Here is a 19,172-nt window from a genome sequence, read left to right on the forward strand (position 1 = left end):
TTTCATGCAAGTACTTTTCTAAATATCTTATCGCACACATCTTATGGAACATATAATGTCACTCAAATTCAATAAAATTTATATGAATAGATTCGTTTCAAATTAACGGTCAAATCTTATCATTGCGCCAACTCTTAATTTTCAATAATAAGAGCAGAAATTGATATAAATCAATCTAAAATCAAATGGGTATGTACATAAGTTAGAGAGAGAAAAAATATTTTAAAATACCCAAATTATCGGTAACTTCATAAATCTTCTCGGGCTATTAAGCATCTTATTATAATAGTTTAAGCTGTTTTGAATAGCACCCAGAACAATAGTGATTATAACTGACACGTTTATAGACTCCAAAAATGTGATTTCGATAAACTTTAATTGCAATTTGCGCCGTAATTAATCATAATTAAGAGTTGGCTTACTGATAAGAATTGACCGTTAATTTAAAACGAATCTATTCGTATAAATTTTATTGAATTTGAGTGACATTATATTTTCCATAAGATGTGTGCGATGTCCTTTGTTTCGCTTCAAAACAAAAAATGATTATTTATTATTGTTTTATTATTAGATATTTCATGCAAATACCTTTCTAAATACCTATCTTAACATAAAATTTTCACCCATTTTGGTTTATTTTTCTAAATATCTATTTATTAATAATAAAATCGTTTTCTACTACTTCCATTTAGCGCGACTATGATATTGTCAAAATATTAATCTTAGATAATGTCAAAGATTACCACTGTTGACAAAGTTTATGATACTATCTCCCGACGTTATATTTTGTTGCTACCTGTTGATCGCTACTGTTTACTCTTAATGGGATGGGTACGTATTTTCGGCTGCAATGCTATTCAAATGGGGATTCATTTTTTTCGAATCCTGGGAAAACTAATAAGTATTTTTGAAAAATTTAAACGTAGAATGAAAGATTACGTTATTAGCGAGGGCCGAAAGTCCCTGATAACTTCTATAATGTTTATTTTAATAAGTTGCAGGGGTGAAAAACTAAGAGAAAATTAGGGTGATTTTTAATTTCAAATATCTCATTCAAAATAAACTTTTTATTTATTCTAAGGGACTTTCGGCCCTCGGTAATAATTTAGTCTTTCATTCCGCGCTTAAATTTTTCAAAAATATTTATTGGTTTTTTCAGGATTCGAAAAAAATGAACACAATGTCCGTGGTAATATTTTCCAAATCTATCTTTGTCTTACAACGCACTCAGTCGAAAAGAATATTGTCAGCATATTGTCAGTCAGACAGTGACAATTTTAAATATTTGAGTTGTTGATTAAATAATGTTGATATATAGTGTATTTGATAAATAATTGATTTAAGACGTGAACTTAATAAACAGTTATTTATTGTGTATTATTTGTGGAAGATCCAAGCAGAGAATACATCAGGATAATGTATTCTGTGATCCAAGTATTTTGTTGTTAAAGATGTTCAAAATTGTAAGCGTTCCATAGTAACAATATATTATTAAAAAATCACTTGTAACTCTTTTCCTCTTTTCTCGATTGAGTATTAGTTTTTGTTGTACATATAAATTATTACAATCACTGAATACACAGTTAGTGAAAAAATTATCACATTTATTAACTGAATTAATAATTTGCAATTATACAAATAACAGTTATACAAGAACGTTCAAAAGCCATCTCTTTAAAGTTAATCATGACATTGTCAAGTAGAATGACGTTCTAGTAATGTTTACATATCCATACCAGTGTGAATTTTACTACACGTAATTTGCCGTGTAAAGACAGAAAAAGTAGGGATAGCCGTAAAATATTTGCGAATTATGTACCGATGGCCTTAAAAGGCAACTCCCTCACCTGGCTCAGCTGCATAGATACCGATCCCAGGATCTGCACCTCACATCAACTTCTAAATCCAAAGGACGAGGAAGGCCAACAAATTCAGAATTACTGCAAGAAATGAGAACTAACAAAGTGAACCACATTCATCGTAATACGGTACCCTGAAAAGTCAAGAAGATGTAGACAATGTAAAAGACAAACTATCATATGTGTCAAAAGTGCAATGTACATTTACACTCTGCATGTTTTGACAGCTTCCATAAATTGGAATATTAAGTTTTATAGTTTTTTAGAAATATTTTATTTAGTTTTACTACTTTTGTACTTATAATTTTCAAATAAATCTCATAATACATAAAAGTGTATTTCATTAATTTCTTAACAGATTCCGCCATTGATGCGAAAACGCAACATTAAGTTTGAATGCATGTAACTTTTTTTTTGATAAAAATAGTAAATTTTTTTGTTTGGTTATTGCTAAATATGTAGTTTATACCTACTTTATAAAAATCATGTAAACCATTATATTAAAAGCAAAGACAAAATTTTACAAGAAGATTATACAGTACAACCTGCCACATCCGGACCTGTCATATCCGGACCTCCCCATATCCGGACGGTTCTGCCATCCGCATCTACCGAAATTTATCGAGAAAGGCAGTCCTGCTGTTGGACAACGCACTCTCTTATCCCGACCCAAAAGAACTAAAAGATGGCGAAATAAAGTATTTTTTTGCCCCCAAATGTGACATCTCTTTGTCAGCCTATCTGTGTCTATCGACGAAAGATATTGACGGCGTTGATTATTGGAATGTATGAAGGAGAAAACGTTTCAGAGACTATAAAAGAAGTGGTCTTGATATTCGGATCGGTCTGTCGCCACATTGATCCGGATATGGCAGGTTTTACTGTATACTCATGACGGACGAAGTAACAAATTGCTAAAGTAAGTCTTTTATAAATTATAAACAATTAAATATATTTGTTCTATAAAATATATTTCAATACCATTAAACCTTTAAGAATTAAATCACATAAAAATTTTTCTAAGAAAATAATACTTAGTTATCAAAAAAAATTCCTTTCAAAATGTTGCGTTTTCGCATCAATGGCGCTTAATGGGTTAATGACGAAAAATGTGTAACAAACCCATCAACAAAATGCAGCTGATTTTGGTTGACAATTCAAGAAGAAGTCAACAACAGGAACGTATAACAACAATAGCGGAGTAAAGGAAGTCAAAGAAAAAAATCATGACAAAGAGCCAAATATGAACATTACAAAAATTAAAAAAAAAAGTTAGGAGCCAAATCTGCTTGTTTAGTAAACTTTTATTACACTTCTTCTTGTACTGCCTACCCTTTCGGATGTTGGCAACCATCTTGGCCATCTGTATTTTGCACACTGTTGCTTTGAAAAGATTTGTGATTATTGTGTTGAATTACTTACGTAGATTTTTTAGCCAGGAAATCTCCCTCCTTACTGGTCCCCGTTTTCCTTCCTCTTTTTCCTCCAAGATTAGTTGCAGCAGTCTATATCTTTCACTGTTCCTCATTATGTTACCGAGTTATTCGATTTTGGCTGTTTTTATTGTGGTTAACAACTGTTTTTAGACAAGGCGGAAACGGCGGGTTCGTTGGGAAAAATATTCCCATGAGATGTTTTTGCATAATCACATTCGTGAGACATTCCAGAATAAGGTTCAAGAAGTCGCCCACGTGAAAAGTGTGCCAATTTTTTTTTAACAATTTTTTTTTAATCAAATTGCAAAAATCAATATTTTTGGCCCGGACTATTTTTTTTAGGTTTTTTGGACCGTTCTGGACAAAAAAGCTCTATTATAATTTTTCTCTGAAGTTGATCTTTTTCGAGTTATAAGCAATTTAAAATTTGAAAAACGCGAAAAGGGCCATTTTTAAGACTTAATAACTCGGTTAAAAATTATTATTATGAAAGTCAGAAAGTGACTAAATCAAAGTTTAAAGTCGCCGCTACATGATCCTGAAGAAATCTGTATCATTAATTTACTACTAACCTGTTATTTTTAATTAATAACAATGAGCTGTTAGATCGTATTAACGCCGCTGTAAATGTGAGTGCGAGTAAGATGCACAATTGGACTGCTGGAATGGCTTCTCTCTCGCACTCAGAATTTACAGCGGCCGCAGACGTGCATGGTGCTTATTATTATTACTTAAAAATAACGGCTTGGTAATAAAATAATGACAAAAATTTCTTCAGGATCTTGTAGGGGGGGCTTTAAACTTTAATTTAGTCATATATTGACTTTCATAATAATAACTTCTAACCGAATTATTAAGCCTTGAAAATCGCCATTTTTCGTTTTTTTCAATTTTAAATTGCTTATAAGTCGAAAACGATCAACTTTAGAGAAAAATTAAAAGAGATCTTTTTTGTCCAGAATGGTCCAAAAAATTAAAGAAAAAATTGTTCGGGCAAAAAATATTAATTCTTGCAATTTGATTAAAAAAAATTGTTAAAAAAAAATTGGCCCACTTTTCACTTGGGCGACTTCTTGAACCTTATTCTGGGATATCTCACGAATGTGATTATGCAAAAAAATCTCATGGGAATATTTTTCCCTTCGAACCCGCCGATTTCGCCTTGTCTATTTCCTTTTTTGTATATTCGGTATAAGAATTTCATACTTAATAAATATTTATTAATGCGGAGCAATGTGCTAGCATCTCCATGGAAAGTTTGAGTAAATTAGGTTTGTATGTTGTTGTTTTTAATATTAGGCACAATTCCAAATTCTTATCGGTATAACGGCTTCTCAGTTTACTCTTGATAATGTTCATGCTTAAAAAAGATTGTTCGAATATACATACAGGGTGTCCAGAAACTCTACCGACAAACGAAAACAGGAGATTTCTCAGATAATTTTAAGATATTTCAACTCAATTCACCCAGTCCGAAAATGCTTCCTAAGGGAGCTAGAGCTCTTTGAAGATGGCGTCTTGTAATTAGTTTTTCTTAAATACCTCCAGAACGCTTTAATTTAGAAACACGAAAATCGGTACGTGTATTTATCTTCAAGAGATAAATCGATTCCATCCATTGCCAATTTCTAGTACCGATCATAGGCGTCCGTTTTGGGTAGGGCAACGGTTATTTTATCACTTAACTTTTTTATCTTTAACTTTTAAGAATTTTTGACACTGGAATATTAAATTGTGAGGTATTCTAGTACTAAAAGATACTCTTGGTTTAAGTCGGTAGGGCACACGGTTTTCTAGAAAAATCGATTTGAAATTTTTCGTTTTTTGAATTTGAATAAAAATTAATGACAAAAATGTTATGCGATAAAATAACCGTTAACCTACCCAAAACGGACGCATATGACCCGTACTAAACATTCGCAATTAATGAAATCGATTCATCTATGAAATATAAATAAACGTACCAGTTTTCGGATTTCTAAATAGTTTTTTTTTAATCTTTTTTGGACATTCAAAAAAATAAAAATTTTCAAATCGATTTTTCTAGAAAACGGTGTATCTTATCGACCTAAAACAAGAGTACCTTTTAGTTGTAGAATACCTCACAATTTAATAATCCAGAGTCAAAAATGCTTAAAAATTAAAGATAAAAAAGTTATGCGATAAAATAATTGTTGCTCTACCCAAAACGGACTCCTATGACCGGTACTAGAAATTCGCAATGCATGGAGTCGATTTATCTCTGGAAGATAAATATCTGTACCAATTTTCGTTTTTCTCAATAGAAGCGTTCTGGAGTTATTTAAGAAAAACTAATTACAAGACGCCATCTTCAAAGAGCTCTACCTCCCTTAGGCAGGCCGCACATCAAAGAAACATGAAACGTAAATTACGTTTCATGGAAATAAAACACTGCTAAACAAATATACGTCCGGCCATTTATGAAACTCTCCGAAAATAAAAATGTGTCATGAGCATGAATCACACTCGTTTCATTGGTAGGCGGATTTTGAGATTTGTTTAGCAGTTTTTTAGTTTCATGAAACATGTTTTTCGTTTCATGTTTCTTTGGTGTGCGGCTTGCCTTAGCCAAGCCGCACACCAAAGAAACATGAAACGAAAAACATGTTTCATGAAAAGAAAACACTGCTAAACAAATCTCAAAGTCCGCCTACCAATGAAACGAGTGTGATTCATGCTCATGACACATTTTTATTTTCGGAGAGTTTCATAATTGGCCGGACATATATTTGTTTAGCAGTGGTTTATTTCCATGAAACGTAATTTACGTTTCATGTTTCTTTGATGTGCGGCCTGCCTTAGGCAGACATCAAAGAAACATGGAACGTGAAACATTAAACGTGAAAGATGAAACAAATAAATTGTAAAAAAAGTAACCGTTTCATGTGATATGCTATGCAAATCGATGAAACAAAAATAAAATTTGTATAGTCGGCAATGGATAGTGACGTGGTCATTGCTGTCGGCGCCGCTCTTTAATTGCTTTTTAATATCAAAGAAACGTGAAACATAAAACGTGAAACATGAAACAAATAAATTGTGAAGAACGAAACCTTTTCATGTTATATAGTGTAGGAAACAGAGGTTGAACTTCGCAAATAAGTCCGATTTTATTTATTTTTCTAGTATATCAAGGGGTGCTTTTAATGAGACTAACTTTTTCTTAAAAGATTTCGCCCCGGAACACCCATTTTCATCCCTTTAAAGGGGGTAGTTTGTGGTTTTTGCGAAACGTAGCCCTTCCTGTACGTTATTGCAAAAAATTCCTTAATAGAAATATGAAGAGGACTGTAATTCCTATAATTGAATCGTTTATTTCAGAAAGGGGTCAAGTGACAAATCTTGACAAAATGAGTGCAAAAAATTATTATTTTTTCTAAACAAATTAACAAGATACATTTTTAAAAAATACAACACTTTTTGACAAATACTCCTGGTTGGTAGGTAGAATCTTTATTTTATATAAAATGATTGTTTGTTGAATGTAAACAGTGTGTAAACTTGATTGTCTCAAAAGTAGATACTTGTGACTTGACCCCTAAAGATGTTTTTAAAAAATATTTAAAAAAAAAACAAGCAACCCGGCGGCAATTAATCACAAATAAATGTCTGATTTGTTGGTATAGGTTTCATTTAAGGGCAATTGTCCATTTTTTAATTACAGGGTGTTAAATTTTAAAAGTCCCCTTTTTATAATATATACCATCTGAACCGCTTACGCCAGCGTAAAAAAACTTTCAGCGATTACCCATGTACAAGTATTATTTACAAATTTGGATAATTCACCCCCATATTTTCCCCGAAACCACCAAAAAAAAGCAAAATGGATAAAGAAAATATGCAAAAACTGACTCTGGGCCACCACTGTGGCTTTAAGGTGCAAAGAAAATAAAATATGTATAAGTCATAATATGTAGCAGACAGTGTGTTCTTTTATTTGTCATAAGTATTTTATTAATAAAATAAATAGGTGACGAAAAAAAAAAACAAAAACGCCAAAGCATTTCTGAGGTTTGCGGCGCCACTGTGCCGTAGCGTTTCCTTATACGAAGAAAATGCATGGGACCTTATTTGTAGAGCAAATAGTGGTCTTTAATTCTGCATAAGCGTTGTTTCAAAAAAATATATAGGTAATGAGAAAATCATAAAAACATGCTCGCCAAACTTATTACCAGGAATAGTATATATTATAAAAAACCAGACTGATGGAGTAGGATTTTTCCCTACCCCCCTTTAAAGGAATGAAAATGGGTGTTCCGGGGCAAATCTTTTAAGAAAAAGTTAGTCTCATAATAAGCACCCCCTGATATACCAGAAAAAAAACCGGACTTGTGTCGAGTTTGCGAAGTCCTACACTAATATACTAATCAAATAAACACAAAGTAAAATTTGTATAGTAAATAATGGAAAGTGATGATGACGAGGTCGTTGCTGTTGTGGCAACTCTTTTATTACTGTCCAAAAATCATAACCATAGTACATAATATTTGGATACAAACGAATTTAATAATCATCTTGCTAAATTTCAATCATTTTATATAATGAGTATTCAAACATTTACATTGTTTTATTGTGGGTCCTGGTTTAAAAAAAACGATATTATTTTCTTGTTACTGTCTATTCGAGTACCACTCCAGGTTATAATTGTACAACTCTTCGTTCTGCTCCACCACAGAAACCAATACAATATTAAATTGTTGGTCGACATTCATTTTACGCACGTATAATTATTCAAAACAGTGAAACTGATATCGAAAAATAGAACACGTCCTATTTCATGAAACACGTTTCAAGAAGATAAAAATGTTTTATGGGCATGAATCACACTCGTTTCATAGATATGCGGACGTCTATTTATTTAGCAGTGTTTTATTTACATGAAACGTGATTCACGTTTCATGTTTCTTTGGTGTGCGCCTTCCGAAGATAAAAATGTTTCACACGCATCAATCACACTCGTTTCACTGCTATGCGGACTTCTATTTGTTTAGCATTGTTTTATTTTCATAAAACGTGATTCACGTTTTATGTTTCATGTTTTACGTTTCATGTTTCTTTGATGTGCGGCCGCCTTAGGAAGCATTTTCGGACTAGGTGATTTGGGTTAAAATATCTTAAAATTATCTGAGGAATCTCTTGTCTTCGTTTGTCGGTAGAATTTCTGGACACCCTGTATATGTAGAATCGAAAAGGAAAAGAACAACAAACACGATCTTTTTTAGCTGATAACAAAAGTAGGAAATACTATTCCCAGCGTTGGAAATCCTCCAGGTCATGTGTTGTGAACTGAGAGCACATTTTCTCTTCTACAATGTTTCCAATTCAATACAAAGATATTCGAATTTAGAGCGCCATATCTCCTTGTTTTTTTTAAATCTAGCAATTGTATTTCTAAGCTACCAGTGTCAGTTTCAAAATGAGGAAATTTCGACTCTGTTATTTAGAGGATTTTTGACAAACGTTTTCAAATGCTAATTTATTAAAATAAGATGTATTTTTCCCTGCCATTCCTACACTGTTTTAATCAAAAAATATTATTGCTCTTTCAGTGAATATGTGTGCTTCACTTAAGAAGCCAAAGAGCCACATGCGGCTCTGGAGCCGCAGTTTGCCGACCACTGATCTAGGCGAAGTATGTGAATTCTTGAAAAGACATACATAACATAATAAATAATGATGAAATGGACAGTGAAAAGGACAAGAAAGCCTTTACACTGTGAAGCTTGAAGATGTCAGTCAGAGAAGAGGAGAAAGAAAAGCTCTTTGTTCTACTAATCCATATATTTTACAGGAAACGTTTCGTTTCGTGTTTACAAAACATCATCAGTCCATTATCTGTAAGAACAGCTGCCGTTAGAAGGAAATCAATTTAACTAATAATAGATTGCTTATTGCAAATCAGCAACCCATGGGTGGTTATTGAAGTAGATTATAAAAAGAAAATTTTTGAAACTTACATGTGAAGTATTCATTCTAGATGGTAAAGGCAACAGATCCAGAAAAAATGGTCCTCCAATTAATCCTGGAGGAGAAAATGGTTAATTGGAGGACCATTTTTTCTGGATCTGTTGCCCTTACCATCTAGAATGAATACTTCACATGTAAGTTTCAAAAATTTCTTTTTATTATCTACTTCAATAACTTCTCATGGATTGCTGATTTGGAATAAGCAATCTATTATTAATTAAATTGATTTCCTTCTAAAGGCAGCTGTTCTAACAGATATTGGACTGATGATGTTTTGTAAACACAAAACGAAACGTTTCCTGTAAAATATATGGATTAGTAGAACAACGAGCTTTTGTTTCTCCTCTTCTCTGACTGACATCTTCAAGCTTCACAGTGTAAAGGTTTTCTTGTCCTTTTCACTGTCCACTTCATCATTATTTATATTGACAGTCGTTTGCTCCTTATGGTAACCTAATAAATCTAGGTTATACAATTTTCCCAGAATTTTTAGAATAATCATTTTTTGAGAACAATTTCCTGAGTGGAAATCGAAACGTCATTAGTTAGGTCAAAATAACATTAGTTACTTAAAAATGTAATTTCATTACACCAATAATTGTGGCGCAATCCCATATACACATAATACATTATAATACTTAAATTAGACATTAGTCAAGAAAGCAGTTTCCGAACCTTGTTGACTAAAACATACATCAACATTAAAAAATAATTTAATAACAACATCAACAATGTATGTATATATTACTTACTGAATAAAAACAAGATAAAATTCAATTGAAAACATTTTAAATTTAGGTTACCAATAAAAATCTTTTATATCCAATAAATATTTTTTCGTAACTTATTTAATAAAATTCACTTTTAGGGCGCAACTATATATAAACTCGTTGAAAGACTGACTTACCATATTTATGCTGATCCAAAATTCGTCAGGACTTTTCTGACGACGTACAGGAGCTTCTGTTCACCCACGGAACTACTAGATCTGTTAATTGAACGGTTCCAGATACCAGACCCCTCTCTAGTCTACGAACAAGACTGTTGTGATACTGAAAAAATGCAGAAAAGTAGCCAGAGGGAAGATTGGAAAAAGTATAGGAAGGAATATTGTCAACCGGTGCAATTCAGGTAAGGTAATATTTATTTTCATGTTGTCAAAATGTTCAAGTGCGGTTAATATTTGTAGATATGCCAATAAAATAAGATATACAATGATACGAGTTCATTCTAATGATCATTCAGTATTTTGGTTTATTTTTGGTTATCTTTTAGCTTTAGAGATTGTGGAGATTAAGGCATGCTAGTTTACATTAGTTTCTCTAGCGTTCATCTAATGTTACTTGAACTTTCGACAGTTTTGACAAAATTTTAGCGTGACTGTCGATTAAACTCTAAAGATCTGAATGTCAGAAATGATGAGTGAATCAAAGAAAAGAAATTATCCAACCAAAAGTAAAAAAAAACTACGGCTAAAAAACTGCTACGGCATGTTCTTGAGTCGAACCCACGAAGTGGTTTTAGCCAACTCGACACAACATGCCTCCACTCTTCTCTGTGTTGACCAATCTCCATCCAGTTCTCCACGCCCATAGATTTCAGGTCTCTTGATAAATTATCTCTCCACTAAATTTCAATTTCCGACTTATTTCGTATGCTTTAAATGATGACTGATGAATATAAATGGAGAAGCTGGATGGAAGATGTCAGGAGCTTAAGAGGTGCTGATGTGGGATCAGACCACATGCTAATCAAAGCGAGACTAAAAATGAAATTAGCCAGGGATAAAAACCAAAAAATCAGCAGAAGGAACAAGTACAACGTTGATGCCCTAAAACAAGAATGTATAAGAAATAAATTCAGTGAGAAACTGGCAATTAACCAAACAGTATCACAACAAACTGGAGAGTCAGTCGAAGAAACATGGAAATATTTTAAAGAAATCAAAGAAGAAATTCTACAAAAGGAAGGATCGGAAGAAGAGAGGGCACTTGAAAGAAAATACAAGGCAAAAAACGCAGAAGTAAAAAAACAAGCCAGAAAAGATAAAAGAAACTATATAAATGAGATGCTAAATATATCAGAAGAAACAGCGAAAGAAAACGACTTACGAACACAATATACAATCATACGAAACTTAACAGGAAAAGCACAACAAAATATACGAGAAGTAAAGGATAAACAAGGAAATAGAATAAAAAATGAGAAAGAAATAATACAAAGATGGAAGGAATACTTCGAAGAGATATATGCTAAGCATGAAATAACTCAAATCATAGAAGATGAAGTAGAATCACCAGAGCTAGAAGTGAATATTGGAGAAATTACAATGGAAGAAATTGGAAACACTCTAAAACTACTAAAAAATGGCAAAGCCGCAGGAATCGACAATATACCCATTGACATAATAAAATCAGACACCGAGCAGTCAGTAGAGATGCTACATACACTTTTGAATAAAATATGGACGGACGAAGAATTGCCAAAGGTGGAAAGAGGGATTGATTATAAAAATACCCAAAAAAGGAGACCTGAGCAAATGCAACAATTGGCGTGCAATAACACTACTAAGTGCCACATCCAAAGTGCTGACCAAAATCATTTTGGAAAGATTGAAGCCGGAACTAGATAAAAAACTGAGAAACAACCAAGCAGGCTTCCGTTCCAACCATTCCACTATTGATCACATTTACACCCTTAGAATTATCTTGGAACAAACAAATGAATGGAATAAAGATATAGATGTGAGTTTTATCGACTTCGAAAAGGCCTTTGACCGTGTAAATAGGGCACAGATAAGGAAAATCCTTAGATTATATGGGATACCACAAAAAATCATAAACTTTATTAACTCTTCTACGAAGGATACAAAGCCAAACTAGAACATTCAGGTGAAGTAACAGAAGAAATATCCATAGTAAGTGGAGTCAAACAGGGTTGTGTACTATCCCCTACCATATTTCTTATTATGATAGATTGGGTAATAAGAAAAGTAATCGACGATCGAACAGGCATCAGGTGGAACCTTTTCAAACAGTTAGAAGATCTCGAATTTGCAGATGACATCTGTCTGATAACTGAAGACCGAAATCATATGCAAGCAAAAATTGACAAATTGGCACAGTACTCCGACACGATCGGACTTCGAATAAACACAGAAAAAACTAAACTTTTAAAAAATAATAACCATCCAAATAATAAAATAATGATAAACGGTAAAGAAGTAGAAGAGGTAGACAAGTTCACATATCTGGGATCTGTCATGGAAAGGAGCGGGAGGTGTAAAAAGGATATACAGACGAGAATAACAAAGGCGCAACACGCATTCAACGCTTTAAATAGAATTTGGCAAACAAACGAAATATCGGAAACAACAAAAATTAAAATCAATAAATGACCGTTTTGGAGTGTAATTTCCAGGGGCAACTCCGAATTGCATGAAAATTTGGATTTAGATTCTACTTACCCTCCACTTCAAAGCTGAATTTGTGCCGTTGGTTGCTTTTACTCGGGGGGTGACATTTACCCCTTCTCGGGGGGTGAAAAACGCCTGTTTAAAATAATGCCGGAAATGGATAAATTGACTTATTTTAAGCACCTTTTGTTCTATAAAAATTTTTACGTAAGTCAATACTTTTCGAGTTATTCGCGATTTAAAATGTTGATTTTTCGACAAAAAAACTACGTTTTCAGACTGTTTTTCCCAAATAACTCAAAAAGTAAATATTTTATCGAAAAAAATGGTGCACCAATAAAGTCTACAAATTGAGTAGAAACAAAGTTGTAGCTCATGAAAAATAAGTTCTTATTCGTCTAATTCCAAATCGAGTAATTCAACGCGAAATCACCGAAGAAAGAAGCATTTTTCGGGAAAATATTATTAACATTTTTAAAGTATCGAAAAAAGCTTATTATTTGTTTTTTACAAAAGTTTACAGCATCAAAAATAAACGAGTTACACTGAAAAAAAAAGTTGGCCCCTTTTTTTTGGTAAAAAAGAATGTGAAAACCTCCCTCTATTTAGCACCTTAAATGAAATTAATCGTTTGGCTTTACCATCTATTTTAACTGTATGTGTATTGTTTATATGATATGTAAGTTTGATTGGTTTGGAGTGCTTATTTTTGAAAACATTTGGTTTTATAGTAAAAAAAAATTTTCTAAAAATTTTTGAAAAATTTCATTTTTTCAAAATAACTTAAATGTGTTAGTGATAAGAAAAATCTTAAAGATTAAAAAAATGTAGGTTTTGCTATTATAAATATGCTAGTTTCATTTTGTTTCTCCGTAAGACAAAAATTGGTTAAGATATGGCTCTTCAAAATTTGCATACACTCGTGATTAGTGACCCATTCAAGCTTTCTCAATTATAACCCTTTCAAAAATAAACACTTTAAACCGGTGAGACTGATAGATCATATAAAAAATAGATAGGTAAGTAAATTGTTTGTAAAGCGGTAGCGATTAATTTCATTTGGGGAGCTAAACACGGCGAGATTTTCATGATTTTTTACAAAAAAAAAGAGGGCCAACTTTATTTTGAGCGTAACTCGCTTATTTTTAATGCTAAAACTTTTGTTAACAATTAAAACAAAGCTTTTTATAAACACTTTAAAAAAGTTTAAATGGGGTTTTCCCGAAAAGTGCTTAATTTTTCGGCGATTTCACCTTGAAATATTCGATTTTAAATTAGACGAATAAGAACGTATTTTTCATGAGCTACAACTTTGTTTTTATTTGATTGTTAGACTTTACTGATACCCCATTTTTTTGGGCTTTTTATAAGCTACATTTTTGCTAATAATATTTTTTTCGATAAAATATTTACTTTTTGAGTTATTTGCGAAAAACCGTCTGAAAACGTAGTTTTTTTTATTGAAAAATCAACATTTTCAATGGCAAATATCTCGAAAAGTATTGACTTACGTAAAAACTCTATAGAACAAAAGTTGCTTAAAATCAGTCAATTTATCCATTTCCTGTATTATCTTGAACGTATGTTTTTTCACCCCCGAGAAGGGGTGACTGTCATCCCCCCCCCCCCCCCGAGTAAAAGCAACCAACGGCACAATTTCAACTTTGAAGTGGAGGGTAAGTAGAACCTAAATCCAAATTTTCATGCAATTCGGAGTTGCCCCTGAAAATTACACGGTATCGCCGAATTTCCCGTTCATTTACTGGGCTATTAACAGTTGCATTAAAAGTATACTGCTATATGGAACAGAAACATGGAAACAGGACGAAAATACAACTAAAAAACTACAAACATTTGTAAACAAATCTCTAAGAAAAATCCTGAAAATATACTGGCCAAACAAAATAACTAATACAGAACTATGGGAAGGACAAAGCAAACTAACGTATCAGTCAAGGAAAAAAAATGGAAATGGATCGGCCACACTTTAAGGAAAGACCAAAACAGCATAGCAAGACAAGCACTTGAATACCAACCAGAGGGGAAAAGAAAGAGGGGCAGACCAGACAACAGCTGGAAAAGAACAACAACGAGAGAACACGGAAAAATTGGACTAAGATGGGGCGAAGTCAAAAAGAGAGCAAAAGATAGAAGAGAGTGGAGGGAATTAGTTGACAATTTATCCAGAGAATAAAAACAAAAGAAGATGCGCTGTCCCGGCCAGACAGCAATCTTACACTTTTGGCCAAGAAACGCATAAGCGCCCAATACTCCACAAGGAGGGATGGAACGAGAGAGAGAGAGAGATAACATACTAAAATTTCATGCAAATCCTTAATTCTTTGCCGAAGGTGTAGAACGTCGTTAAGTAACTTTTTTTTCTAATAAAATGTGTTCTTGTAAAGGCATATCTGGTATCGCCGTTTATTTTGTCTACGAGTACGTAATAAAGTTAGCAGAATTTTAATGACAAAGCGGTGTTGGGGTTTGATTATATATGTACTAATATTTTTATTTATCACAGTAAATTGTATTTACCATTCGTATTCAGTTCGTTTCCTATCTTCTTCCATACCTCGTCTTTTAATTTCGTCCTCATATAATCATCGTGGCTGGTATCATATACGATGAGATAATTTCGAACGAGTTCTATCAGCTTTTCAACGTCCATCTCGCAAACAAAAACACAACTGAGAATTGAGTCACGCGTCCCACGATACAAGAAAACTGTACGCCGATGACAAACCTTCCCAAGCTAGACCTGCGAACTCATGAACTGATAGTAGGACAGAACGGTCTACGCAGTCCGCCGGTGCAGGTTGTGTCTCGCTTAGGTTCAATTTGCGCCGGGCCTAAAGTAGGTTTGTAGACACGTGTTGTACGATAGTTTTTGAAGTAATGACTTTGAGTAGCAATTCACAAGAAGATTTTGTTATTGCATATGCATTACTTTAAGCCCTTCACGCACTGCTATCTATAATGACAGTTTTCACAAACTAAAAACTTATAATACGAGGAAAACAACGAAAAGCCCCAGATACAAAGTTTACTACTTTTTAAACAATTAGAATAATTGAAATTAAAAATATAATAAACAATATTTTAAATCCAAGACTTTTCGCTAATAAACTGCTTTCTGGCTGCATCCTGTATCTCTTCTTCTTCTTGTGCCACTCCTATCGGAGATTGGAAATCATCAAGGCTACCCTGACTTTGTTTACAGCTGACCTAAAAAGTTCATTAGTGGTGCAGCCAAACCACTCTCTCAAATTCCGCATCCACGACATTCTTCTACGGCCTGGATTCCGTTTTCCTTCTATTTTTCCTTGCATTATATTTTGAAGTAATGCGTATTTATGACCTCTCATCAGGTGACCCAAATACTCGAGTTTTCTTCGTTTTATCGTTAATAAAATTTCTGGGTCTCTTCCTATCCTTCGTATTACTTCAAGATTTGTGATTCTTTCAACCCAACTTATCTTCAGCATTCGACGGTAGCACCACATCTCGAAACTTTCAATATTTTTTATCTTGTTCTGTTTGAGAGTCCAGACCTCTACACCGTATAATAGCGTGTTAAATACGTAGCCACTTAGCATTCTTAATCGTAGAGGGATGCTTATATCTCTGTTGCAGAAGAATTTTCTCATCTTTATGAAGGTGGCACTGGCAATTTCGATACTCTTTTTATTTCATTGTTTTGGTCTCCAGTTTCGTTTATTAAAGTTCCCAAGTATTTATAACTTGATACTTTTTCAATTTGAATGCCGTTTATACTAATATGTGCTGGTTGTGTCATGATTTTACTGAAGACCATATACTTGGTTTTTTTGATATTAATGTTTATGCCATAATTGTTGCAAGCAATATTTATGTTTGTAAGTAATCGTTGTAATTCTTCTACTGTTCTTGCAACTAGTACAGTGTCGTCTGCGTATCGAATATTATTTACAACCTCTCCATTGATTACGATTCCTTCATTTGCTTGGAAAAGGGCTTCCTGACGGATGCTTTCACTATATTTCTAGCGTTAGGGTAAAAGGACTTAAGTCAGTAAATGGAATATTGCAGAAATAATTTTTAAAGATTTGATGAAACATGCTAAATCTATTTTTATTCTAATTAAATATTGTGTCAGCACATATGGGTCAAAAATAGCTTATTTACAATACATAATATAGTTTAATATGAAATATTGTAAAATAATAAAGTTTGATCTGACTTAAGTCCTTTGGATCAGGGAATAAAATACTTAAGTCTTTTTGACCAGATATTTTAATTATATTAAATACACAAGTTTACATTTTAATAACATTATATTGATATGAAATAATGATAATGAAATATTGTAAAATAATAAAGTTTGATCTGACTTAAGTCCTTTGGATCAAAGAATAAAATAGTTAAGTTTTTTTGACCTGATATTTTAATCATATTAAATACACAATTTTACATTTTAATAACAGTAATATTTAGTTTTTATGTTATAATATAACTATGATGAAGTTATTCGTCATCAGAAACAAACTACTCTAAATCTGGGTCCTTATCGTTCATCATACTTGTAGTTGGCAGTTCTTGATAAAAAATTTTGTATACTTCTGGTACGAACGGTAAGAGATCTAGAAGATGTTGCTGTTTTTCAAGAGCTATAGGTATTAACCCATCATACTTTTTCTTGAGTTCTATTGCACTTTGTCGACCTCTTTTAGTAAAATTAATTTCCTTAAAATTTTTTGACTCTTCCAGAGAACTCTTATAAAATATTGTAGCATATTTTTTTCTGTATTGCAGCCAACGACATTTCTGCAATTTGAACAACTCTCCATCAACATTTTTTTGCTTCTTTACAAACGTTGTCCTTAATAAAGCAGCAAAATCGTAGAAGCCATCTGAAGTTAATTCAGTGACCTTAAATGGACGTTTTTTTTTGTGCGTCTATTGAGAGTTGCCCAATCATGAGGATGAGCAATTTCCATTCCCGATTTTTTTTTCTGTTTTTCAATAAGGGAATGGTCGACATCGCATTCCATGTGTGAATGCCCAGAGATAATAAATTTATGGTTGATCTCATTTATTGAGCTTCCCATTTGCAGGACTGACATGAATATGGCAGCTACGTGGAAATTTTTATTCTGCCCTGCACATGTATCTGAGTAAAAGGTTATTTTACTGACTTCAGGTGGCAGGTTCATTATTTCCTTGAAAAGACAAGAAGCAATCTCATTTGCACCACGGTGAGCAATTGGTTCATGCCCGATATAAGAGGAAGCTGCTCCTATAAAAAGAAACAGAAGAAGAATAAGAAAACTTTTAGCGTTTATCAAACAACAACTGAGTGTTTTAGCACGATCATGAAGATTTATGTCATAAACACTTACATCGGCACCTATGTGTGGACTATTGATACAGAGGACTTAAGTTTCATAAGTCGTTGATATCGGACAAAACTAAAAAAATAGCATTCGGTAAAAAGGATTTAAAGTTACATATGTTCATTTGCTCAAACAAAAATAGCCTGATGTAACTTATGTTCGTTGAACCAGTCTTAATAAAAACCTTAAATTTTAAGATAGACTTAATTCTTTTTTACCAAAACAAACTTCTTCACAATTTACAACCAAATGTGTAGATAACTCATTTTGGCCAAAAATGGACTTAAGTCCTTTTGCCCTAACACTAGAGATATACATTAAATAGCAGTGGTGACAAAATGCATCCCTGTCTTACTCCTCTACGTATTTCTATTGCTTTTGATATCTCGTTTTCTATTTTGATGTTAGCTTTCTGATTCCAATATAAGTTGAGAATTATTCGCAGATCTTTATTATCTATGTCTTTTCTTTCAAGAATGTCTCTTAGCCTATCGTGGCGTACTCTGTCAAACGCTTTTTCAAAATCGATAAAACATGCATGTACTTCTTGATTAACGTCTAGGCATCTTTGTGTAAGAACATTCAAACCGAAGAGAGCTTCTCGAGTACCTAGTCCTTTTCTGAACCCCATCTGTGTATTACTAATATCTGACTCCAACTTTTGATAAACTCGGTTGTGGATGATTGCCTGTATCCTGTATCTCAGGCTTTTACAATATATAAACACAGAGACGACGAAAATAGGAGAAAGCAAATAGAGGACACTTTGGCCACGCATTTACCTTCCCTTCGTCAAGGAAAAGGACCGAAAGACAGTTTATAATACTCAATTCTGAGTAAAGATGAAAAAGAGATAACGGCAGTTTTGTTTTAATTTGATTCAGAGTTGGACCACCATCTCCAGATAGCTATTTCTGCATCCCATGCGTCCTCGGTGGAGCTATGCAGTCACAACTCAGCAGTCTGACTGACTGACTGCAGTCACACTTAGTCTTGAGTGAGTTTTTCTCTCTTAATCTTTACTTCTAATCTCTAGAATCTTTAGTGAGTTTTTTACTCAGCAGTCTGACTGACTGACTGCAGTCACACTTAGAGTTGT

The 19,172-nt window shown here is 33.1% G+C and overlaps 1 protein-coding gene across 12 annotated transcripts in view; it reads left to right on the forward strand.

The window, feature by feature from the left end:
- Positions 1-19,172, forward strand: part of LOC114334083 (protein son of sevenless) — a 652,420-nt gene that overhangs the window by 534,856 nt on the left and 98,392 nt on the right. For 9 of the 12 annotated variants that reach the window (XM_050646936.1, XM_050646940.1, XM_050646937.1 and 6 more), the window contains exon 11: positions 10,152-10,414. The exons of the other annotated variants lie outside the window; for them this stretch is intronic. In XM_050646936.1, the coding sequence (XP_050502893.1) occupies positions 10,152-10,414 (263 nt within the window). The remainder of the gene's footprint in view (positions 1-10,151; positions 10,415-19,172) is intronic. 12 annotated transcript variants of the gene reach the window in all.

The sequence above is a fragment of the Diabrotica virgifera genome, chromosome 3 (assembly GCF_917563875.1).
Source record: "Diabrotica virgifera virgifera chromosome 3, PGI_DIABVI_V3a".
Classification (NCBI taxonomy): Eukaryota; Metazoa; Arthropoda; class Insecta; order Coleoptera; family Chrysomelidae; genus Diabrotica; species Diabrotica virgifera.